Genomic DNA, 26,573 nt, shown 5'->3' with positions numbered 1-26,573 from the left:
CCATGACCATGGAGCACGGAGGACTGTTATTTCTTTGGCCAAATTTCACATGTCCCTGGCAGGACTGGGGCTGTATAACTCAGGCTTACAACTGTTATCCAGGCCTCCTCAGGAGGTCATTCACAAGCCAGGTGATGCCTGTGGTTAGCGTTCAGCCCAAACTGACAAATGGAGTCATATTTAGCTGTTCGTCGGGCCGCCTACACCCCCTTCACAGCACGATTTCTTCAGTAAAAAAGAAGAAATCATGGTGTCAGGCAAGTTCAAGGGCTTTACCTAGAGCTGAAAAATACTGTAGCCACATTTTATCTCTTCCACTTACTAGCTTTTTGACCTTCTGTAAGTTACTTAACTGATTTGCAGTCTTGGTTACCCTGGTTGTACAACAGTGATTATAATACCTCCCTTATGTAATGGGTGTGAGGATTAAATGAGATAATGAATGTAAAAGTTCCTAGAATAGTTTCCGAAAATTTGTATCACTGAATACATATTTGCTTTCTCTGTGACACCACAAGCTCTCTGAGATCTTTATCTGAAAGATGACATAAATCCCAAACATCATGCAGGTTGGACATGTGCTGCAAAAGAAACCTCCAATAACAATGGAATTAAGCTGCAGACTGAGGCTGACCTACAAAACTGATTATTTCTCCAAATGGAAATGACTTCTTCTATGACTCCTGCCATAGCAACAAGGAGCCCACCTCCCCAGGATGGTGGTTGCTACGCAGTGACTACCGGAACCAAACTGATCTGGGCCTCACTTTCACCCAGAGTTCTGGTGTTTGTAGGGATTCTCAGCATTTCATAACAGAAATGACAGGGAAAGATTCTCATACATCAAAGACTATTGCATTACAAGTTTGAAATCATGGGATATGTACAGGGTCAATGCCTACATGAATGTGCACTAATATTAACCCTTCTATTTTCTTCTATTAATTGTAAGGATTAATGGTGCTATGATGTAACACATTATAATATATGTAAATTGGCCAACAAGCAGCTAGGATATCAAGAGTTAAACCTCCCCACCAACTCCCCAACCCATTCCCCAACCCACTGAGTGAACTCTGTGGTCTCCAGGGTCTGTGGGTTTTTTTCTGGTAAAAATTCACACTTAAGAGAACAGTTGTTTAGTTGGGGACAGAATGCTTAATGATGAATTTTTTAGCATTTAAGAAACCCCATAACCCTACCAACAAGTATGACTCTGCAACAGAAAAATATTTTAAGTATTTTAAAATTAAAAACAAATATCCAACAGCAAAGCAAAGTAAGATCAAATGAGAGCTATGTGTCATGCTCAACTATGTTACTTATTGGGTGAAAGGATTGATTTGAGTGTGAAGGCATTTTTTTTCTCTAAAACTGTATAAAAAAATGATGCATCTTCTCTTTATGAGGGTCAAAGGAATAATATAGTCTCTAACCCACAGAGAAGATAAATATTTGCTGAATGAATGTTCCTATGGAGTGGGAACATGAAGAAAAAGTAGGCTTCTGTGGATGCAAGAATCCTAAATTATTTAAATGAAATCTCCTTCCCGAGAGGCCTGAGATTGAGGTGCTGGTTTTCCGGAGAGAAAGCCTCTGTTGTATTTCAGCCCCAAGATGTGATGTGTGTTCCATTTAAGGGAAGGGCCAGTGACCCTGGTTTCCTTGCCAGGACCTTGAGCAACCCAAATGTTGAAAGATGTGGAGGAAAAACTAAAAGGAAGTGGATTGATTTAGCACGGGAGAGGAGAAAGCTAAGGGCTATCATAAAACAGCATTCAAAGACTGTAGGAAGGACAAAACTTCTCTTAAAATATATTGAAACCAAAGAGAAAGGGATTTAGGTTAGGCACGAAATAGATTTTTTAAACTGTGGTAAAAAACACACAACAAAATTGACCATTTGAGTGTACAGTACAGCAGTGTTAATACATTCACATTGTTGTGCAAGTAAAAGGATTTTTTGACAATAAAATTAGTAAACAGTGTTCGATTTCTCTCTCTCTCTGTTCAGCTCTTTTCAGTTTAATTGGAAGAATATGGGATTTCCTTTTTGAAAATTTAGAAAAATAGCTCACACTCTGAGTCCTGAGGGGCTGGTAGAGATGATCTCATAAGGGTTCCTTCCATTGCAAACTCTATGCAAGGCAGTGAGGTGATCATCCAAACCCAAAGTGGTCACACTGATGAACGTATGCTCGATCTGCTTGGGACAGTTAGAGACGCATGCTTCTGCTGACAATGCACTCTAGTACGAACACAGCTTCTGATTCTACATCATTTGATTTCTCAGCTTGGGAGGGTTATAAGCTTTGCTTTAACGTGAAGTCTATAGAATAAGTGCAGCTCAGGACTGCCAGTTTTACCTTGGGTTTATACGCGTTCAACATTGACATCTCTACATTTTGACCTCTGACGTGTTTTGGTTGCCTCTGAACAGGTGGTGACGATGACTTCTGGTTATTGCGACAGACACAAATGAAGAAGAAGAGCAAGGCAATGGCCAGGGGGATGGCAACACTAGGCACCAGTATATACAGGATTTCCATTTTATTCTTCTCCTTGGAATCCTTTGAATCTGGGTGTAGAAATGGAAAAGAGCAAAAGTTATACTAGTTCAAATAACATCAATAATATTACATAGCAGAGCTTTAAAATGATCTCCTATTCTTTAATACACACAAATCTTCTGTGAGAAAAAAGAACCCTTGCTTATTACAATTTGTTTCTATCAAACTTTCAATGTAATTTATTAAAGTTGAAAAGTTTAGAGTTCAAACGTTTAAAAATTGCAGAGGGACATTATGAAGACTTCGCATGTGTGCGGGTCACCTCTGTTTAGCAGCAGACCTGCATTTCTCCAACACCTTAAAAGTTAAACGCCACATGGATGGACTGTATACATCCAGGAGTGTTAATGTAGACCACAGGGGTCTTCTTCCATTGGCTGCCAGCCCATATCAACCACAATGTAGCATTCCAGGAATCGGGCCCTTGTCTTGGCTGGCGTGGACATACAGGGCCAGTCCTGCATCTTCCAGAATCAACATCACCGAAGAATGCTGGCCCCAGGGACCACAAAGCCCCTAGCCTGAGAATATGAGGACCAGAAGTCAGGGCTCGCTCCATCTCTGCTGAGCTGTGTGGCCCTGAACAAATCATTCACCTCTCTGTGTCTTGCTCTTTCTCATCCACAGAAGTGAAGTATCTGTTTTTGGATGGTGTCTATAATTCCCTCTCTCACAGCATCACTGTATAACTTGACACTGTTTTGAAAGCCAAGAATTCTTCTTAAAGAGTTTCATATGAACTCAATAATTATGAATGGTAACCCTTTGAAGTATATTTTTGAAATCTGATATATCCACTGTTAGCATTGCTTGGAAAATAATATAACATAAAAGAATACATACAAAATAATATGTATAGAAGGACACAAGGACACATATTTTTCTCTTTTTGGTTTGAGTCTGATTGTTAGACTCAATTAATGAATGACCTGACTGGTAGGACAAATGCAAGCATTATGGGACAGTAATTAGAGGGGCTGCATAATGATGCACCCTGATCACCAACAACTTCATCAGCTGTCTAGTTTTAAGAAAATCCAAAGTGTGAAAAAGTCAGACTGACATAAATTTGAGAGTTGATTATTTACTTAAAAGAATTAACCATGCATCCATTCCCTCATCCTCCATTTGCTCAGTTAGTCAATAAACAAAAGTTACTACTGGCAAGCATTCCACTAGGTACTGGGAATATAAAGTGAAATACAACATGCGCTTTGCTCTTAAGGAGTTCATGATCTGGGAAGGAAAACAGAGACAAGATAATTACAATATGCTATTGGAAATGCTACAAGGGAAGTAGGGATAAGGGGTGGAGAGACCCTAAAAGTCCCTTTAAGCAGTAAGCTTCCTCAATACATGTAAGTGAGAATATACTATACATAGCTTTTACTTGCACACACTTTCTTTGGGAACCTGCTGTTCAGTGAGATATGGCAGTAATTAGTCACACTTTCCATAGAAACAGACTCAACACGAGAAGTTAGAAAGGGGCACTAAAACCTGTCATCTGTGGGTTAACCCTTAGAGGAGCTGGGGGAAGGGTGAAATCTGCTTACTGAATATAATAAAAATTATAGTTTTAATATTTGTTGAGTGTTTTCTATCAGCAGAAAATCATGTTAGCTGTTATTATTATTGATATGGGCCACGTATTGTTCCAAGCACTTTTCATAACTCATTCATTTTATCCTCACCACCAACCCCATGGCATAAGCACCATCCTCATCCTTGCTTTTACAGATGAGGAAGCTGAGGGGCAGGGTGGTTAATTTACTTGCCCAAAGACATGTAGCCAGCAATTCAACAGCTCGGTTTCCTCTCCAGCTGGTCTTGCTTCACACCTCCTGCTCCAGTACACTAGACTGCCAGTCATTTGAGAGTGGCTGTTGTTTTGCACCTATTTTCCTGGTGTAGGTTTTCTCTTGTTTCATGGAAGTAGGAAGGAAGGAGGCCTGAAAGGTGAAGCTTTGCCAGGTATGATGCTTTTGAACTCTCTGCTTGTACACTGTGGCAGGTGAGCATAAACCCAGGCATCTCTGAAGGTTGTTCTAATCATATTAGTCGTTGGAAACTGGGTTTTGGATGTTGTAGTAACACCTATGTCTGCATGTTTGTGGGTGGGTGGACAGACTGAGGGAAAGGAATGGCTATATCTCTTTATCTATCTATCTATCCACTTTACACAACAAAGGAGAATAGGTTTTAGAGTGAGAAATCTCTGAAGACAGACTTTTTCATTATCTGTGTAAACCTGAGTAGGCACGTGGCTTCTCTGAGCAAACTCATCTGTAAAATAGGTCTATTTCAGAAAACCGTTATAAATCACAAGTGAAGAAATATGGAAAGTATTTATTTTAGTATCTGTTACAGCTCAATCACATAATGTTTACCCTCCACCTTTAGAGTAGGAAGATTCAGGGAATAAAAGCTGTAGTCTGGAAATTCTAAATAACAGTAAGCCAGAAACCCCTCTCTAACCTCAATTATTCAAGGGGGATAATACCTGCTCTGCCAACCTTGTTTAGTTCATATGAGAGAGGATAGTCAGCAAAGAGTCTGGGAAAACTGAAAACTGCTGAGTAGTTATTCAATGCTGTTATTATTATTATTTGGAAAAGTAAATGGCAACCCACTCCAGTATTCTTGCCTGGAAAATCCCATGGACAGAGGAGCCTGGTGAGCTACAGTCCATGGAGTTGCAAAGAGTTGGACATGACTTGAGCGACTAACACTTTTATTATTATTACTAATTTTTTTTGGAGCATAATTTGCCTTATAATTTTTTGTTAATTTCTGCAGTAAAGCAATGGATCAGGATAGAAAGTCCAGAGATAAACCACTGCATCTGTGATTATTATTAACATTATAAAACACTTTCAAGAGTCTAGACCCCCTGGGGGGGAAGTGCCTCTTGTTATTCTTGGATTTTCAGTGAAATCATTTTGAGGGTAAGATTACAAAAGGAATGAGGTTAATTTAGCACGAATGTAAAGCTAGTCATTTTTCTGGCCACATTTTTAGCAACAAGAGAAACTAGGGCCCTCACCTGTCTGGCAAACAAAGGAGTCTATTCTGTACTCACTCCACATCAGATTATTCATGGAACGCCTTTGACTGTAAACGGGAGGTCTGGGACAAATCCCCGTGTAGGTCTGCCGGAGAACAAACTTCAAGAAGCTAAATCCTTTAAAAATTGTCAAACTTGGCTCCCTCTGATTACACTGAGGATATGCAAACAAGGACAGTGTCTTCTTGCCAAGTGAAATAATCAAGCAGAACACTACGTGGTCATGTTGGAAGTGACAGAAAACAAATTCAGGCCCATTGTAAGTCTTACTGACTACACGCTTCCTTTCCCACACGGCTCTCTGCACTTGGCTAGAAGGGGAGTCACCGTCTGGTTCAAAAAACTTCATATAAAAACATTCCACAGAACAACTAACCTTACTCATGGAAAATTAGAAAACTAACGTTTGCCCAACTTCTTTCTAATGTCCTAGCATTTTTATTCCTCATTTTAACCCCGCACTTTGGATTATCTTGCTTTCTATTTTTTTTTTTTAAGTCTTTCTTGAACTTGTTACACTATTGCTTCTGTAATGTTTTGGCTTCTTGGCGAGAGGCATGTGGGATCTTAGCTCCTTGACCAGGGGTTGAACCTGAATCCCTCACGTTGGAAGGCAAAGTCCTAACCACTGGACCAACAGGGAAGTCCAGGTTATCTTGATTTCACATGCAGGGAAACCGAGGCTGAGAAAGGATAAATTTGCCAAAGCTTGAACTGTGGTGTTGGAGAAGACTCTTGAGAGTCTTGATCTGCAAGATCAAGCCAGTCAATCCTAAAGGAAATCAACCCTGAATACTCATTGGAAGGACTGATGCTGTAGCTGAAGCTCCAATACTTTGGCCACCTGATGCAAAGAGCTGACTCATTAGAAAAGACTCCTGCAAGATTGAAGGCAGGAGGAGAAGGGGTTGACAGAGGACAAGATGGTTGGATGGCATCACCAACTCAATGGACATGAGTTTGAACAAGGTCTGGGAGATGATGAAGGACCGGGAGACCTGGCGTGCTACAGTCCATGGGGTTGCAAAGAGTTGGACACCACTGAGTGACTGAACAACGACAAAGGAAGTGGTGCAGTCAGGGTTGGAATGTAAGTCTGTCTTCGATGCCTCTGTGCTTTTTAAATTATATGACTAATAAAAATTAAAATACTATATGGAATTGTTTTCCATCATTCTTGTTAAGATTCCAAGATTCCTTTTAAGTAAGGACTAATATCTAGTGGGAGTTATACTATTAAAAAGAATCACATAAGAACAATGGACATTATTCTTACTATTCATTTTAAAGGGTAATAGACACCTCTGAGGCACTGCAAAGAAAATTGGCTGAAAATTAGAATGGGAAAGATTTTTAAAACTTTGGAATAACTGTTTAAAAGTTAAATGCACATATTAGTTACATCAAGTTAAATACTTGGGAATTTTGAAACCAACAATTTAGCCTGGACTACATGATTAGTTTTCTTTTAAAAATCAACAATTTGGTATCACAGTTCACATCTGACATTCCTATTTTATTTTTACAATGATATTCAATACTTTTGATTAGTAATTAAATATAATGGAGAAAATACTTCTTTCTTCTCTTGGGGCTTACAGCAAGGTAAACACAATTTCTCATTCAAGAGGTACTTTTATGAAGTGAAACGTCATCTGGGATATTACTTTGAGTTAAAAAAAGAAAGTACTCAGATCTTAAATCTGGCAAAGGTGGGAAGAAGTCTTACAGAACCTTAGAATTCAAAGGAAATTAAACAAGTTGAATTATGATCTTGTCTGAAAAAATTTTAAAAACCATAGAAAACAAACAGAGGTGCCACCATTTATTATTTGAAAACTACAAAATAAGTGGGCCTGTGGCAGATGGGGGCCTGCACTGGTGATATTTAAGCATGTACCTGGAAACTGAAGGAGGAAAGGTGGCAAATAGGCCTTCAGTTGGCACATTGGGTCCAGCCACTCGCTCTCCTGACTTAATGATAGAAATACTAAGGAGATGATCTATTGCCTTATGTATTCTCAAATGAATTCTTTAAAAGACTCTGAATAGCCCATATACAGTGATTAACATTTTTCTCCTTGGAAAATGTTTTAACCACGTTAAGTTAGGGGCAGTAACTCATCTGTGAGTACTTGAGAAAAACCTTAGTAACTGGAATCCACACAAGTTCACTAAAAGTTTCTTTAAATCTTGGGGCCTACGTTTTCTACAAAAGGAAAGAGTTGGGCTAATCTTATAAATTAAAATTTTTTTCTTAAAAATCATGGTTAAAAAAAAAATGTAAGAAAATTTACCATCCTAACCATTTGGAAGTGTACATTTCAACAGTGTGAAGTATATTCATACTATTGTACAGATCTCCAGAATTTTTTCATTTTGCAAAACAGAAACTCTGTACTCACTGGAAAGCAATTCTCCATTTCCCCCTCCTACCAGACCTTGGCAACCATTATTCCACCTTTTGTTTCCAGGAACTAGACTACTTAGATATTTCATGTGAGTGGACTCATATGGTATTTGTCTTTCGGTTGGCTTGTTTTACTCAGAATAATGTCCTTAAGGTTTAACCATGTTGTTGCATGTGACAAGACTTTCTTCTTTCTCAAGGCTGAACCATGATCCGTCATATGTAAGTACCACATTAAAATTTTTTTTTTTTACCCATTCATCTACTGGTTGGCATTGACTTGCTTTCTGCTTTTCGGTATTGTGAACAATGCTGCAATGAACATGGGTGTGTAAATATCTTTTTGAGATCTTGCTTTCAGTTCTTTTGGATGTATACTCAAAGTGGGATTGCTGGATCATATGGTCATTCTATTTTTAACTTTCTGAGGAACATCCATATGTTTTCTATAGTCACTACTGCAACATTTTTGCCTTTCTACCTGCAGTGCAAAATGGTCCTGATTTCTCCACATCTTTGCTAATATTTGCTATATTCTCTATGGTTTTTCCAGAGGCCATGTATGGATGTGAGAGTTGGACTGTGAAGAAGGCTGAGCGCCAAAGAATTGATGCGTTTGAACTGTGGTGTTGGAGAAGACTCTTGAGAGTCCCTTGGACTGCAAGGAGATCCAACCAGTCCATTCTGAAGGAGATCAACCCTGGGATTTCTTTGGAAGGAATGATGCTAAAGCTGAAACTCCAATACTTTGGCCACCTCATGCGAAGAGTTGACTCATTGGAAAAGACTCTGATGCTGGGAGGGATTGAGGGCAGGAGGAGAAGGGGATGACAGAGAATGAGATGGCTGGATGGCATCACTGATTCGATGGACATGAGTTTGAGTAAACTCCAGGAGTTGGTAATGGACAGGGAGGCCTGGCATGCTGCGAATCATGGGGTTGCAAAGAGTCAGACACGACTGAGCAACTGAACTGACTGATTGAGCATATTCTTATAATGCTTGTTTTCCATTTGTATATCATCTTTGGAGGAATGTTTAAGTCCTTTGCTAACTTTTTAGTTGAGCTAATCTTTAAGGAGCTATATGCTCTTTGGATCAAAGGGGAAAAAAACCGAATAAAGGATGCAATAAAAGTCCTAAAATTTCAGTAAGAGATCACACCAGATGTTAAAAACTAGTTCTGGTACAGACACCTGTTCCTTACTAGCTTTTTATTTTCCCCCAATTTAAAATAGTGGCTCACATTTAAGAAAAAAAAAAGATTAAGAAAAAAAGATTCCAAAATCCAATAGGTTCTATAACATTGAATGTCTTTCTTCTTTGATAGGATTATTTTGGCGTGATAGGGTAAACATGTCTAAACTTTAGCAGAACATTTGATCAAGTGATTCATGATATCCTTATGGACAAAAGATAGAGGACTAGACAATAATATCAATAGATGGATTTGTACTTCATCACATGGCTATACTCTAATAGTGTTAATCAGCAAACAAGATCAAATTATAGAAGGCTATCCTTGACAGGACCTGCCTGTTCAATACTGTCATCAATTACTTGATGGTGACATGTTTATCAAACTTGAAATGGCCTGAATCTAAGAAAGATAATTAGTTGACTACAGAAATAAAATTTTAAAGGTTCATACACAACAGGTTAGAATAATGACCCTCAAACCAACAGCGGAAATTTTATAATATCTTGGGAGTTAGGTGAAAGCCCTGCTTAGAGAAGTCCATGATTCAACAGATGTACTAAATAATTTTTGATATAACCAAACTAAAGACAAACAAACAAAAGAAGACTCATAAGTTTTAGTGAAGACTTGAAAGCTCAGCTGGATCTAGCAACAGCATGATTAAATTTCTGAAAAAAAGTTCATAGCTGGCCCTGATAGCAATGAAACACCCTTCATCGGCAGTACTGGTCAAGAATCATGGTCCTCTTCTGGTCTGTTCTGGTTAAAAGATGTCAAAAATTGTTTCAACCCTAAGAGTCATGTTTTTTAAGAAGGATTCTGGAGGAGCAAGAAACACTCAGAGAGGAGGATTGGTAAGGAAAGGTGGGAGGAGCTATATGCTCTTTGGATCAAAGGAGAAAAAAACTGAATGAAGGATGCAATAAAAGTCTCAAAATTTCAGTAAAAGATGAAACCAGATGTTCAAAACCAGTTCTAGTACACACACTTGTTCCTTAATACCTTTTTATTTCCCCCCAATTTAAAGTAGTGGCTCACATTAAAGGAAAAAAAAAACAAAAATCAGGAGATTTCACATACAAGTTTTAGCTTCTGGCAGACAAAGGCAGACTTGAACAGGGGGAACCAGCACATAACTTTGGTTAGAGAGATTACCTTGTCTCTGCAGGTCTCTGGCATGGCAGAAGTTGTTTGATTTCTATATTCCTTTAAGATGCTCTGATTTTATAAACGAAGTTGACATACCTTACTTAGACTCCCACTGAACTTTAGACTCTGTTATGAAGCAACTGATTTGAAGCCAGTGATGAATACTTCCCTTAAGTGTCCTCAGCTCACCGGATCTAGTCTTAGTCATTTTCTATCCAGCTCTATGCTGAGGCTGATTTCTATGCACAGGATTAATGGGACTCTGGCTTCCAGTTAGGTCCAGCTCTTGGGAGGCACTAGCATGATAAAAAGAACCCCAGGGCAAGAAGAAAGAGTATGGTTGGTGTGTTTATTCCTCTGGCTCCCTTCCTGCTGGGTTGCAGAGGCTTGCCTGCCTGCCTCTACCAAAGGCCACAGCACACGCTGTACAGCCCTCTCTTCAGCCTTGGCTGTACTCTATGGGGAGGGGTAATCGACTCTTATTGACTCTCCAGGCCTAGAATGGTATTGCTTCACTCCTGTTAGCCCAAGGTCCTGCACCTTATTGGTTTACCCTAATCCTGCCAACACCTTTAAAAACCATATCTTTATAAAATTCTCCTTAGTCTACTTGCTTGTGCTTTTTGTTTCCTGCCAGAATCTTGACTGATGTAAAGCCAGTAACAACAATCACCATGGTGTTACAGCAGAGTTCTGTCACTCAAAGTTCAAAATGACAAGGAGCACTTCCTATTGGCATGGAGGTGGGCCCAAAGAGTTAAGGGCCTCCAAAAGCTTACTGCTAGAGTAGCTGACACACTAGGTAAGCGACTCAATATATACTGAGGACAATAAAATTTAAAAAATCCTTTTAGAGAAAATTATTTTATATTGAAACATGTTTGTGAACATGACTCAGTTATAAGTTTTTGGTAACTATTGTTCCTTACTTTGCTGAAAATATACAAAGACTGGAGACCAAAGTACATCTTGAAAATCTCTGGAGCACAAAAATAACTCTTCCGGAAAACTTCAAACTATGCAAAGCAGTGCTCTATTCCTTCCTCTGCTCCCCCTCCCCAACATCCAATCCACTGTAATGTTCAATTTTAGTTTCAAGAAATGGCTGAAAGACAAATTGCCTTACAACAGGTCTTCTATGAAATATGGGAGAAGGCTGCTGACAGAGTGAGTTAAAAACTGCAGTGTTCGCAATCTGGAAAACATCTGCCTTGCCCCAAACTGTAAACCACCACGTTGGAGAAAATGGTTTGTGACAAAGCAGAACCCAGGATGGGTGTTTGTAAGGTTATGGGACAAGTCAGGGCTTTTCAGGCACAGAACTGGGCAACGTGCCCTTTGGCAAACTGGTGCAAGCCAAGGACTTAAAAGGAAATACAAAAGCAACAGGCCAGGTATGAAAACTCCATATGGAGCCAAATGGCTCACTACTTTTTGTATCAATGGGTACTCTTTGGTGAAGCTGGTTTAAGAGTAAAAATCGTACCACTGTTTGGAAGCTCTGGTTCTTTGGTGGATGAAGAAACCTTTATTTAGCAGTGATTCAAACACTCTGGCCTGGCTAGCAGAAGAATCAAGACTCATCCTGGTGGAAATAAAGGGCTGTTGCTGTTACTGTTGTTAAGTCGCTTCAGTCGTGTCCGACTCTGTGTGACCCCAAAGACGGCTGCCCACCAGGCTTCCCTGTCCCTGGGATTCTCCAGGCAAGAATACTGGAGTGGGTTGCCATTTCCTTCTCCAAATAAAGGGCTAAGGTTTGAATATGAAAACATGAATGTAATCAAGGTTCTGCCTCCTCACTACAATTCAAAGAAAGAAATAAACAGGGGATCTTAATTAGTTGGGAAGACAGAAAATGTGGACCAAGGGAAATGGCCAGATCAATGCAAAAGGAGCTCCCAGAGAAATAGACATTTTTCACAGTTTCCCTCTCCGAGTTGCATAAAACAGCAATGATAAGGGCTACAGTGAGACTGTGAGTTGGGAGGTGTGCCTAGGTACCAGTTGGAAAGAACACAGGCAAATGTTTCTTTTTCGACTTCGTTTCCACCCAGTCCACAGTATTTGGCTTGGAAGGTGGCCACAGGGACTAGAGGTGAAAATGTAGCAAATGAAGGTTTGCAGGCAGGATCTCAGGGAAGATGGCCAACTCTGAGGACTGGGAACCCAGGGCTGCCAGGAAGGGAGGAGACTTAGGACTTAACGGGAAAAGGGCAGATGATGTGAGGCCTGTGTGGAGCTGCCAGGGGAATTAGTCCCTATCAGGCCGAGGCTAAGAACGCCCTGAACACCCTGGTCTCAGAGTAGATGTCTTATGGCTGGAGGCTCCATTCCTGCATCTGCGCAGCTTCAAGTAAGAAAATCAAAGACGTAGAGCGGGATTTCCCTGGTGACTTGGTGGATAAATCCACCTGCCAGTGCAGGGGATTTGGGTTAGATCCCTAGTCCAGGAAGATTTCACATGCCATAGAGCAACTAAGTCCGTGCGCCACAACTACTGAAGCCCGTATATCTAGAGCCTGTGCTCAGCAACAAGGGAAGCCAGCGCAATGAGAAGCCCGTTTACCGCAACTAGAGAGTAGCCCCCAGCTTGCCGCAATTAGAGAAAAGCCCACACATTAACAAAGATCCAGCGTGGACAAAAATAAATAAATAAACAGACAAAGATTAAGAAAAAAGATGACCTAGAGAGCTCATAAGGATCAAAGGGAAAAGGAAAACGATAAAGGAATGTTTATTCTTCTGAATAAGATAGAATTTGTTCTTTAAGCAGCAGCAGCAGCAGCATGGTGGACACAGGCTGGACCTTGAATCCTGTGGACCCAATCATATCTTTGGTAAAAACAACATTGTCTCAGCTTCTCCATCAGTAAAATGGAGGTGATACCTTTAACCTCATGGTTATTATGAGGGTTAACTCAACACATTTTATTGAGCATCAGCTAAGTCATAGGCCAGGTGCTATTGTAAAGAACTTCACACAGTGTTCAACCAATAGCAAATATTAGCACACACAGAAAAGCACACTACAGCACACAGGAACACTGGGAACGACAGTGTTTAAAGTGATTTGTACTTTGCCCCTCTGATTCTCCTACTAGACTGTAAGCTGCAGGAGGGCACGGCTTGTTCATAAAATCTAAAGCATAGTAGAAGTTCAATATATATACGTTGGTTTCAGTAAGTGAATGAATAAATAATAACTGTTCTAATTGCTGGATATCTGGGATAGGAAAGAAAAGACAGGGAAGATGAGCGCTCAAGTCTGGCTCAAACTTCTTTTGTTCTTTCCCCTTCTCCAGGCGCTGCCTGGGCTCATGCACGCAGCCCTAGCTAAGCCAGTTCCCAGAATTCACAGCAGACATATTTGGTTGTGTTTAATTTTATGTTCTGTCTTAGAGTAAAAGTTCACAGATAAAACGATCTGGGGCACACTGTTCTCAAATGCCTTTATTCTAGAAACTATAACAAATGCTCACATTCTGCATTTAATTAGGTCTATACTTCTTTCAGCCTTACTTAGTTGAAATGAAAACAAAAGATATCAGTAGGAAAATGAGAAACCCCATGGAGATTTTGAAACCTCTTTAACTTTGACTTAACTAAAGAATGCAGGAACATTCCCATGAGATTCCATCCCCTTGGAGAAGGAGGAAAAGGACTCATTGCAAATATGCCCCACAAGCTTACACCATATCCTCCATATCTCTATCACCAATCTATCAATCTATCTATCCATCCATCTATCCACCTACCTATTTATATACACAGACACACACATACATAAATCATAGAATTTACAACATAGGCTATAGCTTTGAATCCTGGGTCCACTTCTTATTAATCGTGTGGCCTTGGACAAGTCATTTAACTTCTCTAAGTCTCATTTTTCTCTTCTTGGGTAAAATAAAACCCAACTCATACAGTTATAGAGCTACTATACATGAGATAATACATTAAAAAAAAACAACCCTTCATATAGTGGCTGTTTGGTAACTGCTGTTTAATATTGTTATTCTATAGTTTAAATTATATAATTTATACAGTATATACAATATACTATATTCTATAGTCTAAATTGTGTAATTCTATCTAATTCAGTCTCAGAGTTTCCCACACCTGGCACTACTGGCATTTTGGGCTGGATAATTCTTTGTGTGAGCTGTTCTGTACATTCTGGGGTGTTGAGCAGAATCCCTGGCCTCTGCATGATAGAAGCTAGTAGCATTCCCCCGGGCTTCCCCAGTGACTTAATGTCAAAGAATCTGCCTGCCAATGCAGGAGTCATAGGTTCGATCCCTGGGTCAGGAAGATCCCTGGAGAAGGAAATGGCGACCCACTCCAGTATTCTCGCCTGGGAAATCCCATGGACAGAGGAGCCTGGTGGGCGACATACAGTCCATGGGGTCACAAAGAGTCAGACACAATTTAGTGACTAAACAGCAGCAACAAAGCTTTCCCCAACCCCACTCAGTTGTGATGACCAAAATATCTCCAGATATTGCTAAATGTTCCCTGGAAGGCAAAACTTCCCCTGTTTGAGAACCGCTGGTATAGAACAAAGAGTGAGTGGCCCCAGAGCCAGGAGACCTGGTTTCTATTAACTCATTTGTGTTCTTGGGTAAGTCCTACCACTTCCCTAGACCTTGGCTGTCTCATATGTTAAAATAGGGCAGGAAATTCCTGCTTTATCTTTCATGATTTTTCTAAGGATGAAATGAGAAAAAAAGCAAATGCTCTAAAGAAATGTTATAAAAGTAGGATTCTGTATGATTACTTTGTTAGAGGTGGGCTATTGAGGGGCAATTACAAGAAGCCTCATCTTGGAACAACAGCTGATGCCGACCTACTCTCTTTTGTAATTCATACCCTAGGGAGCCGCTAGCCTCTCAGCAGCTGTTTATTGATCACATGTCAAGGATTCCCTGTTCCTTTAATGGATGTATTTGTGGCTTGGCCTGAAGAATTCAAAAGGAACTGTTTTCTCTCAAAATGAAATGAAAATGTTCTTTTAAAGAAATTATTATTATAAGTGGTGAAAACTGGCTTGTCATCTGTAGATTTACCTGTCATCTAAATTTCTCTCTCACGTGACTAGAATTAACCAGTCCTCAGAATTCTGCAGATTGATATTCAGAAAGAAGTATCTTAGGGTTTCCGACATCACTGAACTGATTAATACTATAGTAATATACTGAGAAGCACTGTGATGGATTTCTTCATTAGCAAGGGAACGAGTGTTGATGTCATATCATGTTATGGGAATCAGTGTACTGAAATCCAGAGAGCCTATTGTCATCCTTTTATTTATTTCTGAAAGATCTTTAAATGGGAAATAGCAGAGTGTCTGGGAAAAGAGCACGAACTTGGAGTTTGGTCGGAGCTATATGCAAATAGATGTGTTCAAGGTCCAATGCTATGAGTTATCTCATTTAGACATATACCGTGGTAGGATATGTTAATAACATCTGTCCCACAGTGTGGTGATGAATTTTAAATGGAGATGAAGATGTAAAGCACAAAGCACCATGCAGGCACATGGTAGATAATATAGGTGGCCTTTCTCTCTCTGTCTAAGGTCTGAAAGACTGCTCGAGGGTTTTTTTCATCCCTCAGAGAGTGTTTTTGGTCTGATTGCCTAGCGAATGCTGCTGAAATGAAAATCAGTACTTTCTAGGTATCAAGTCTTGACTTAAACTAATTGTAATAAAGCTTGAACCCAATTATCAACAAATCTTCCAGCTCATGAGTAAATTATCTCCCTATTTCTTTTTTATTTTTAAAAATTGTATTCCAGAATAGTTGGTTTATACTGTTGCTGAGAGAAAGGGACTCAGTTAATACATGTGTATCTTCTTTTCATTGGATACTGAACATAGTAACCTGTGCTATACAGTAGGACTTTGCTGTTTATCCAGCCAATATATACTAGTTTGCATCCATTAATCCCAAACTCCAAATCCTTCCCTCCTATCTCCCTCTCCCCCTTGGCTACCACATATCTGTTCCCTATGTCTGTGTATTTCCCTACTTCAGATGAGGATTGCAGTTGGAAATTCTGGGTCAAAAGTCACCCACAGGACAATGGTGTTCACCTGGAGTCAAGTGAACAATGCATTTTTTTTCCTTAAAATCATTCATTTGGTTTCCTTAAGGACACAGATCAGTCTCCTAAGACAGCACAGTGGAGTAGCAGAAAGATGAGTCAGACAGACAAGTGGGGTAACTCTGTTGTTGTCTGAGCCTCAGTTTCATCATGAGCACTATGTGCTGTGCTCAGTCACTCAATCGTGTCTGACTCTTTGCGACCCTATGGACTATAGACCGCCAGGCTCCTCTGTCCATGGGGATTCTCCAGGCAAGAATATAGGAGTGGGTCACCATGCCCTCCTCCAGAGGATCTTCCCAACCCAGGGATAGAACCCAGGTCTCGCCCCATTGCAGGCAGATTCTTTACCATCTGAGCCACCAGGGAAGGGTTAATAATACCTGTCTCTGTCTCAGGGAGAGGGTGAGTATAAATAAAGCCTTGGAAACCTCAAGAATGATGCCTGGCACATGAGACGTGCTCAGTAATTGTTGCTATTTTCTCTGGCTCTCTGGCAGATTTTCACACCTACCTGATGTAGGAGAAGAGATGGAGCAATTAAGTAAGTGATTATAACTCTCCTTTTCATGCTGAATATAGCATGTGGGAAAACCATAAATTTTAAGTGCTCATCATTTAAAAAATACAGAATAATTTTCTTTGAAGTTTCCAATGGTGGCTCTGGAAGAGTTAATGTCCTAATTTGTTCTTTATACTGCATATGAAGGCATTTTAAAGCCTAGTGACATAAAAAAGGTCTGGTTACCTCTTTTTCAAACTGAGCATGTTGAACCATCCCTAAAACCATTTTGCAAGGGAAGACGATATGGCGTAACAGATAACATGTAAGAATGAAACTGTAGCATAATAGTTTCCCCAATTTTCATCACTGAGAATTCTTTCAATATTTTTGCTACTTTCCCCTAATGATCTCTGTAGTATATTTCAGCTTCCTGTTCTTTGCTTCACAGCATTTGTGCTCACTTCTACTGTATCACACACACTGCATTGCGATTGTAATATGAATCACAGTTTTTCCTTTTTCAACCTCCCTACTCCACAACAGGCTCAACCAGTATCTGCTGAGAACAAGCATCTCTCTGTATGTGTAGTGAGCACGTAGGTGCACAGTCGCTTCAGTTGTGTCTGACTCTTTGAGACCCCATGGGCTGTAGCCCGCCAGGCTCCTCTAACCATGGGATTCTCCAGGCAGGAATACTGGAGTAGGCTGCCATGCCCTCCTCCAGGGGATCTTCCCAACCCAGGGATCGAACCTGTATATCTTGTGCCTCCTGCACTGGCAAGTGGGTTCTTCACTACTAGAGCCATCTGGGAAGCCTCCGATACGTGTACGCACGCGTGCTCCGTTGCTGCAGTCATGTCTGACTCTTTGTGACTCTATGGACTGTAGCCCGCCAGGCTCCTCTGTCCATGGGACTCTCCAGGCAAGCATGCTGGAGTGGGTTGCCATGCCCTCCTCCAGGGGATCTTCTCTACTCAGGGATCAAACCCAGGTCTCTTGCATTGCAGGCAGATTCATTACCGCTGAGCTACTGGGGAAGCCCTCTATATGTGTATATTACATACTAATTATAATTAGTTCCTCTTTATATATATACTGACTACATAAAAATTATACAAGAAAATATTTATTAAACAGTTACTATCTTCCAGATATCATAGAGTTTTTCAGTTAACAACTTACTTATTCTCTTAAGAAACCCTGAACGTAAATCATTATTATTTCCATTTTACTGGAGTGGCTTTCCTATGACTTCCTGATGCTCCCCCATGCCTGGGAAACTCAAGTGATGTTATTTATGAGAACTATAATCAGGAAGACAAATCGTTAAAAAATCATCCGAAACTCCCAGTGTCACCAACATTTTCATTCTCTTTCTCTTACCCTCCAAACATTTTCTAGAAAAAGGAACAAACTGATTCAGAAATTTCATTTTCTTCCTATACTTCTGCAGTATAAAAGGATGAGGCAAAGGACACAGTTTATCCACAGGTTGCCCTGGATCCCTGAGTACTGGCTATAGATTCATCCTCTCCTGTGGGTTTTCTCAAGGACACAGAAAAAACGGTTCCCTTTCTGCTTCCAATACACCTGTTGTGCTAAAAAAGGTACACTTGGACATGGACCATCGTGGGTAACATCTCACTTCATGAATGATTGTGATAAGCTGCTTCTCCTGTACTTCCAGAGAGATGGTGCCTGTTATACCCACTAATGCAATGGCCCCAGGAATAAAAGCAGTTTCCTCCTTGAGAGTGTGCTTTGGTACCCAAAAAGGTATTTTCTGCTCAGACGGCAAAATTTATCTATCCTAGAAACAGAGTTAGAGATCAAACAAACATTATCAACCTCCTTTGGCCCCTTATATGATTCTCCTAAGGGAAGGGGCATAGAGCTGGGATCTTTTAAAGCAGGGGTCTCTAATCTCTGGGATCTAATGCCTGATGCTCTGAGGAGAAGCTGATGTAATAAGAATAGAAATAAAGTACACAATAAATGTAATGCCCTTGAATCATCCCAAAACCATCCCCCCATCGCCTGGACTGTGGAAAACCTGTCTTCCACAAAACTGGTCCCTGGTGCCAAAAAGGTTGGGGACCACTGTTTCAAAGTGACTGAAACCATGAAAGGCAGTGATAGTATTTACCACATGCTGGGATGTCGCACAGGTCAAACTTATAGTTTTCATCCAAGGTGAAGCACCAGGGCGCTTCCTTCTGATTCCCCGGGTTGCGGCAGTAGGAGTGTCCTCCATTCAGCTCTGGGAAGCGGAGGGCGGTGAAGGTGTGCGTGTGGGGATACTGGGAATTCCAGGGCTGGCACTGGCGCCCTGATTTGGTCACACTGACGGTGCCCCGGTAGTCCACGCCTGTGCTGTTATAGCACTTGTGATCTGAAATACATGAAAGAAGAGCCCAAACTGTGAGAAACAGAGACAGTGCTAGAGCTCCTGGCCAGCGGTTTCTGGAGGGAAGACGTGCAGTTACCCCCACGGCCGAGGCTTCCCCACTGGCCGGGGCCACGTGGCAGTCTCCCGCATGCTGGGCTGGGACACAGAGCAGACCTTGAAGTGACCCTGCTGGGAGGATTTAGAGCTTATGCTTGAGGAAGGAAACCAGTCTCCACAATTACTCTTGATATGGAACACAGAAGAAAATCAGAACTGGGGCAGGATCCGGGGGCACAGGAGCAATCACCTAGTGAATGGTTCAGGGACTGCTCTTTCCATTTCTGCTTGGTGACCTTAGACATGAGATAGATGGATGCTGCTGCTGCTAAGTCACTTCAGTTATGTCCGACTCTGTGCGACTCCATAGACAGCAGCCCACCAGGCTCCACCATCCCTGGGATTCTCTAGGCAAGAACACTGGAGTGGGTTGCCATTTCCTTCTCCAATGCATGAAAGTGCAAAGTGAAAGTGAAGTCACTCAGTCATGTCTGACTCTTAGTGACCCCATGGACTGCAGCCTACCAGGCTCCTCTGTCCATGGGATTTTCCAGGCAAGAGTACTGGAGTGGGGTGCCATTGCCTTCTCCGAGATAGATGGATAGGTCATGGGATAAAGAATGTAGTCCTCAGAAGATGTTCCTTAGTAGCAGTGCACTAGGGGTTTCTGACAGGAGTTTGGCCATCGCTGTGCTGATACACTGGACATCTTCAACAAGCAGGTCCTATTAAATCCTCCTTCCGGGATTTGATGCTTGAAACCATGGCAAAAATCAATTAAGCTGAAATAAAGTGAAATCTGGAGGGGTAATGACAAGATGAGAGTAATAATAGTAATAATGATGGTATTGCTATTATATGTTAAGCATAGTTCTAAGCATTTTAGGTGCACTAACTTATTTAACTAATAAAAGAGTTAACTATCAAAAGGAAACAAAAACATTACCAGTCAGTAAAGTGTAATATAGATGGATGGGAAATGCACAGAAAACAGTCTTTTGTTTGTTGGCAGTGAGAGGATGGAGGCAAATTCCCATATAGATAGATAGATAGATAGTGGTATAATAGAACGCAATTTACCATTAATGTATTTAGAACATTCAAGATATTGGGCAACCTTAACTACTATCTCATCCTAGAACACATACATCAGCCCCAAAGGAAACCCTATGTTCATTAAGCATTCACTCCACACTCTCCCCTAGTCCCTACAGCTGGCAATCTGCTTTCTATCTCCATGGAATTGTCCACTCTGGATGTTGTATATAAATAAACTCATACAATGGTGTCTGACTTCTTTCTATAACAGTCTTTTTAAGGTTCAGCCATATTATAGCATGTAACAGGATTTTACTTTTTTTATGGATAAACAATATTTCATTGGGGAAGATCCCTTGGAGGAGGGCATGGCAAACCATTTCAGTATTCTTGCCTGAAGAATCCCACGGACAGAGGAGCCTGGCAGTCTACAGTCCATGGGGTCTCACAGAGTCAGACACGACTGAAGTGACCTAGCATACAGCATGCAATATTTCGTTATGTGGATATGCCAGAATGCATTCATCTACTTACCCACTGATGGACATTTGGGTTGCTTCCACCTTTTAGCTACGTTGAATAGAACTGTTATGAACCTTTCTGTACAAGTGTTTTTTGAACACCCTTTTTTAATTCTTTTGGGCCTATATCCAGGAGTGGCATTACTGGGACATATAGTAATTCTATTTTTAAGTCATTAAGGAACCAGCAGCCATATTTTTAAATTGTCATCTTCAAGTAACTTTTTGAAGAATGGCACTGCATTTTACCCACTGGAAACTCAGCCCCCACATGGTATCTGGACCACTGGGAAGTAATCTGACTACCAACACAAATTATTACTGAGGATCAAGGTCCAGTTTTCCCGGGGCTGCTGGCCCCTGAGGCAGCACAGAAGGTCAGGGGCTACCACCTACTTTTATTGATGGGATCCGCCATGGGAATTCCAATCCGGATACAGTTTGCAGCTTCGGGACTCTCGGGCTGGGGGAGATCTTCACAGTTCGGCAGTTTCAGCCTCATCAGTATCATGGGATTTGATCTCGCAAAAATGTACTCTGTTTGACACAGGACGTTTTCCAGGATTTCACATTCATCACGACACAAGTCCCTGGGCTTTGGGACCGACGAGGTTTCATCACAGTATGGGAAGGCGTAGTGACACAGGGAAGGAATGGCGAACTGAGAGCACTTATCAGATAAGTGACTGGAGGTGCCGATCATCGTGAAGGCAGCTGGAAGACAAACGCAGTCATTAACTCCCAGAGGCAGCGTTTATCTCCCCTGGCTATCCAGTCAACAGACATCAGATGCAAACACACACTGGAAGGAATCTGCTATACTCAGGCAGACAAGGCCAGGACAAGGAGATTCATTTCAGATGTCTAAGCAGCTTACTTTCACTGACTTGAAAAAAATAATTTTGACTACAAAGTTTAAAAAAACAGGATTAAGTTACATATGTACTGTTTCCTAATAAAAAGAATTAATTAGGTTAAAGTACAATATATTTTTCATTTTTACTACAAAGCAACAGAACTTTGTGTTTCATCCGGTACTTTTTATTAGTTTTGTAAGGCTTCTAAAACATTTGACAGCTGCAGGGCAGAACTTGCTTTATACAGTGGCTGAACTCAATCACAGGATTTATTTAGTTCTGTGTCTTAGTTGTTGGATGACCTTGGGTAAGTGGTTTAATTTCCTTATAATTTGAAGACTTTTGATCCCATCTTCTGAACATGAGGCAACTCATTTGAAAGTTCTCAAAGAGCACAACTCAGTTGTCCAATGTATATTGTAGAATATCAGTGGTTGCTTTGCCTAATCTCTTATCCCCATACCAGCCTTTGCACACGTCTACTGACAAGGAGCTTATACTCACAACGCAGCCTGTGAAGTTTATGGTATACTGGTTCCCAAAGCATGTTCCTCAGAACATTAATTATGTAGAATGTTAATAGTGTCTGAGGAACTGGGGTTCCATAGCTAAACAAGTTTGGAAAATGCTGGGTTAATCAAAGTTAGATGGATTTTTTTCTAAAAAGAAAAAACTGTAACACTCTCCAGTAAGCTGATATCTATTGAAAATGTCCAAGAGAGGATTATTATAAATGGGTGACCAAATATTTATATATTTATATCAGAACTTCCATTTATTTTTGTGAATACCTAGTAAAAAGTATGTTCAAGTGATGTTTTATTAAGTTGAAATGTATCTTTTATAGGTTCCCCCTACCAGTCTTGCTTCTCTGGAATTTCACGGACTTTCCTCTTGAAAGCCTGAGAGATTTAGCAACTGGCAAATACATCTTCCTATAGTTGCTTCTTCACATTAAATAATTCCCCTGGCCCCCTCTTCGTTCCCTCAGATTCCTCTTGGTTCCCTCAGATTCCTCTTGGGACATAGTTTCTGGGCCGTTGGCTATTCTATGTGTCTTGGGTTTGTTCTTGCCTCTCTTAAATCATAGGGTTGCCAGCTAAACTACAGGGCATCTGAATTCCAGGTCAACATTTGGGACATATACTAAAATATATCAGATGCAATGGGGTGTCTTCTATTTTCAGTGCTAACGTTGGAAACCTTATTAGAATTTCAGAAAAGCCACTTTAATGCATTTAATGTACAGGGCACCAAGGCATAATAACGACACCAAAGGGAGAGACACAGGCTGCTGTAACCATCCGAACAAAGTATACAAAATTGTGCACAGTGGCCAACACCACCTACCTTGTATGTGCTAGGCAGTGCTTCAGTATTTGATTTCCATTAAAAAGATCCTTTCAATTCAGAAACGTGAAGGGTGAATAGAGAAAGCTAGAGCAGGAGTAGACCCATGATCATCTCACCTCCTCACTCACTTCACAGATGAAGAAAGAGATTTCCATGGAGAGTAAGCTTTTCTTCAAAGTCACACTAATGGCAAATTGGGATTCGTATCCAGAATTCTAACTCTAAATTCATCCCCTTTCAGTAGACACAATGTTATTTCCAAACAGTAAACTCTGTGAGGGCAGAGACATACCTGGCTTATTCCTCACACCATCACATCGTCCATGCCCAGCCCAGGTCCTGGTATGCCAAAAGCACTCAATAATATTTATTGAGTGTTTGAATGAAAGTGAGACTTCTCAAAGCCTCCTTTTCCTCCAAGGGCAACCTTTAATAAATTATTCTAATGTAAATTTCAGAACGGAGATTATATCTCTGGCTTCTTTATGGCCCCGTTCCTAACCCCTATGCCTTGACTAATCCTTTGTCAAGAGAAGGGCTCAATAAAACTTCTGGGGAGAAAAACTGTTATGCAAAGTATAAATATAATTTCATTGCTACCAACCTGTGATCTGATTTTCTATTTCCCCTTGCATGTGCAAAGACTCCATGTAGACAGTGCGGTTGCCAATAAATCTTGCACAGGCAATCCCCCGGTACGGCTGACAGAATCCATCTTCTTCATACTCATCTCTGAAAACAGAGCACATACGTAAACTGGAGCAGGACACACACGCAGTTGGCGCTGACTGCGCGATGCCCCAGACAGTCACTAGGGGGCGCAGTCGGGCACAGTATCCTCAAGACTGGGTTAAGGACTCCGGCTTCCTCCTCAGTTCCATCCATCGCTTAAAACATCTGTTGGTCACATTGGTCAAGTTTCCTTCACCTCTAGAAATATCATCCTGAAGCACAAAATCATCCTTAAATGTGGGAGAAAACACTTTTATTTTCGCAGCTGGTGGTGGGCTGGAGGATGATGTAGTTGTAAGAGTAAAGAGGAAATGAGTTGGAAATCTGGGCACATGTTCTACAGTTTTTTTGTTTTTTAAGCACAGATTATTTCTGTTTCATTTGCTACAAAGGGGTGGGCGCATTACCCCAAGACCTACTCAGACTGATATGTCAACTGGGAAGCTCCACGGGGTGAGAAGCTGGGTGCCGCGGGGAGGAAAGCAGAGGGCAGTCCCGTTACACGGCTCCTGCTTGAGACCCATCACCCCCACCCTGCAGAGTGTCCATGGTAAACCGTGGACTGGGCAATCTCAGATCAGTCACCAAGGCCCAGGAAATCCAGAGAAAATGTCAATGGAAACTTGCTTTCATAAGTTGCTAAAACAAAACAAAATCTTAAAAAAATATTGTCTCAAGTTATAATAATAAAAGGGAGGGCACAGATTTTATTCTGAAGATAAAGTGAAAGTCGCTCAGTTGTGTCCGACTATTTTCAGCCCCATGGACTTAGTCCATGGAATTCTCCAGGCCAGAATACTGGAGTGGGTAGCCTTTCGCTTCTCTAGGGGATCTTCCCAACCCAGGGATCTAACCCAGGTCTCCCGCATTGCAGGCAGATTCTTTACCAGTTGAGCCACAAGGGAAGCCTAAGAATACTGCAGTGGGTAGCCTATGCCTTCTCCAGCGGATCTTCCTGACCCAGGAATTGAACCAGGGTCTCCTGCATCCCAGGCGGATTCTTTACCAACTGAGTTATGAGGGAAGCCCCATTCTGAAGAAGGGGATACCAGAAAGTAGTGTGATTAGTGACTGCGGAGTAAATGGCCAGAGATCCAAGGCTGGAGATTAGGACCCAAGAAGGCAGGTTCAGCTTGAAAGGACAGAAGCCAAAATCTCCCACTTGGGCCTATGATAAGCATAAGACACCAGAGTACAAGATATCAATATGGTTCTGAAAGGCAAACTACAGCCAAGCAGAAGGCTACCTGCCAGGCTTATGGTCTGACTTCTGCCCTGGATGCTCCTCCTCTGTTAACCTGGCTGAAAGCAACATCTTGCCTGAAAGAAGTGCCATTTTTTTTCCTCTTTGGTTTCTTCTAAGTTAAAATACTTTAGAGCAAAAGTCAGGAGAACAAATTCTCCTGCTGGATTTAACATCTGCTTATCCTTAGGTGTGATTCCCTGGTGGCTATGACAGTAAAGAATCTGCCTGCAGTACAGGAGACCTGGGTTCGATCCCTGAGTCGGGAAGATCCCCTGGAGGAGGAAATGGCAACCCACTCAGTATTCTTGCCTGGGAAATACCATGCACAGAGGAGCCTGGTGAGCTACAGTCTATGGGGTTGCAAAGAGTTAGACATCATTGAGCGACTAACACTTTTACTTTCTTATCCTTAGGCAACCTCTCAAATCCTCTGAGCTATGGTTTTCTTATCTATAAGATGAAGATAATAATTGACCTCCCAACCCTATAGGTCAAAGTCAGGTTGCTGTTTGTTGTTTAGTTGCTAAGCCATGTCCCTTCACATCCCTGTAGACTAGCCTGCCAGACTTCTCTGTGCATAATATTTCCCAGGCAAGAATACTGGAGTGGTTTGCCATTTCCTTCTCCAGGGGATCTTTCTGACCCAGAGATAGAACCTGTGTCTCCTGCATTGGCAGGTGGATTCTTTACTGCTGAACCAAAGTCATGAGGATCCTATCAAACTGTGTAAAAGCTTTAAAAAAGTGCTACACAGAGGTAACATATAATTATTATTAAAGCCCTTACAGTTACCAAGAGGGCTTCCCTAGTGACTTGGAATCTGCCTAGAATGCAGGAGACCCAGGTTTGATCCTAGGTTGGGAAGATCCCTTGGAGAAGGGAATGGCTACCCACTCCAGTATTCTTGCCTGGAGAATTCCATAGACAGAGGAGCCTGGCAGGCTACAGTTGTCCATGGGGTTGCAAAGAGTCAGACATGACTGAATGATTAAGACTAGCAGGTACCGAAGAAGATATTTAAAACATAATTATTTGCTAAGCTTCTGCTTTGTAAAATCAACTGTGTTCATAGCTCTGGCCTTGGACATCCACACCTGAGGGTTCAGGGAGGGAGTCTAGAAAGCCCAGTAGAATAGGAAACCATGTGAAAAAAATCTGATAGAGCTGATTCTTAAAAGACACTTGTTTTCAGCTGCTTTCTACTCCCTATTCACTAAAACAGTCAAGTTAAAGGTGGAGATGGGAGTAGTATCTCCAGTTCAGTCCCCCAAATAGTTTGTAGTGCAAAGCTCTTAAAACACGTAACCTTTAAGTACACATACAAATGAATATATCATACACCTGACATAAAGACATTGAAATTTTAATGTTG

The 26,573-nt window shown here is 41.2% G+C and overlaps 1 protein-coding gene across 1 annotated transcript in view; it reads right to left on the bottom strand.

The window, feature by feature from the left end:
- The window catches only part of ROR1 (receptor tyrosine kinase like orphan receptor 1), a 457,516-nt gene that overhangs the window by 16,476 nt on the left and 414,467 nt on the right, over window positions 1-26,573 (bottom strand). Inside the window, exons 5-8 of the mRNA XM_018045108.1 lie at window positions 23,828-23,955; window positions 21,410-21,727; window positions 19,155-19,400; window positions 2,367-2,578 (exon numbers count right to left, since the gene is read on the bottom strand). Coding sequence (XP_017900597.1) covers window positions 2,367-2,578; window positions 19,155-19,400; window positions 21,410-21,727; window positions 23,828-23,955 — 904 coding nt within the window. The remainder of the gene's footprint in view (window positions 1-2,366; window positions 2,579-19,154; window positions 19,401-21,409; window positions 21,728-23,827; window positions 23,956-26,573) is intronic.

This window comes from Capra hircus, chromosome 3, assembly GCF_001704415.2.
Source record: "Capra hircus breed San Clemente chromosome 3, ASM170441v1, whole genome shotgun sequence".
NCBI classification, from domain to species: Eukaryota; Metazoa; Chordata; class Mammalia; order Artiodactyla; family Bovidae; genus Capra; species Capra hircus.
Note: the sequence above shows the minus strand (reverse complement) of the source record. Positions and strands in the feature narration are given on the sequence as shown.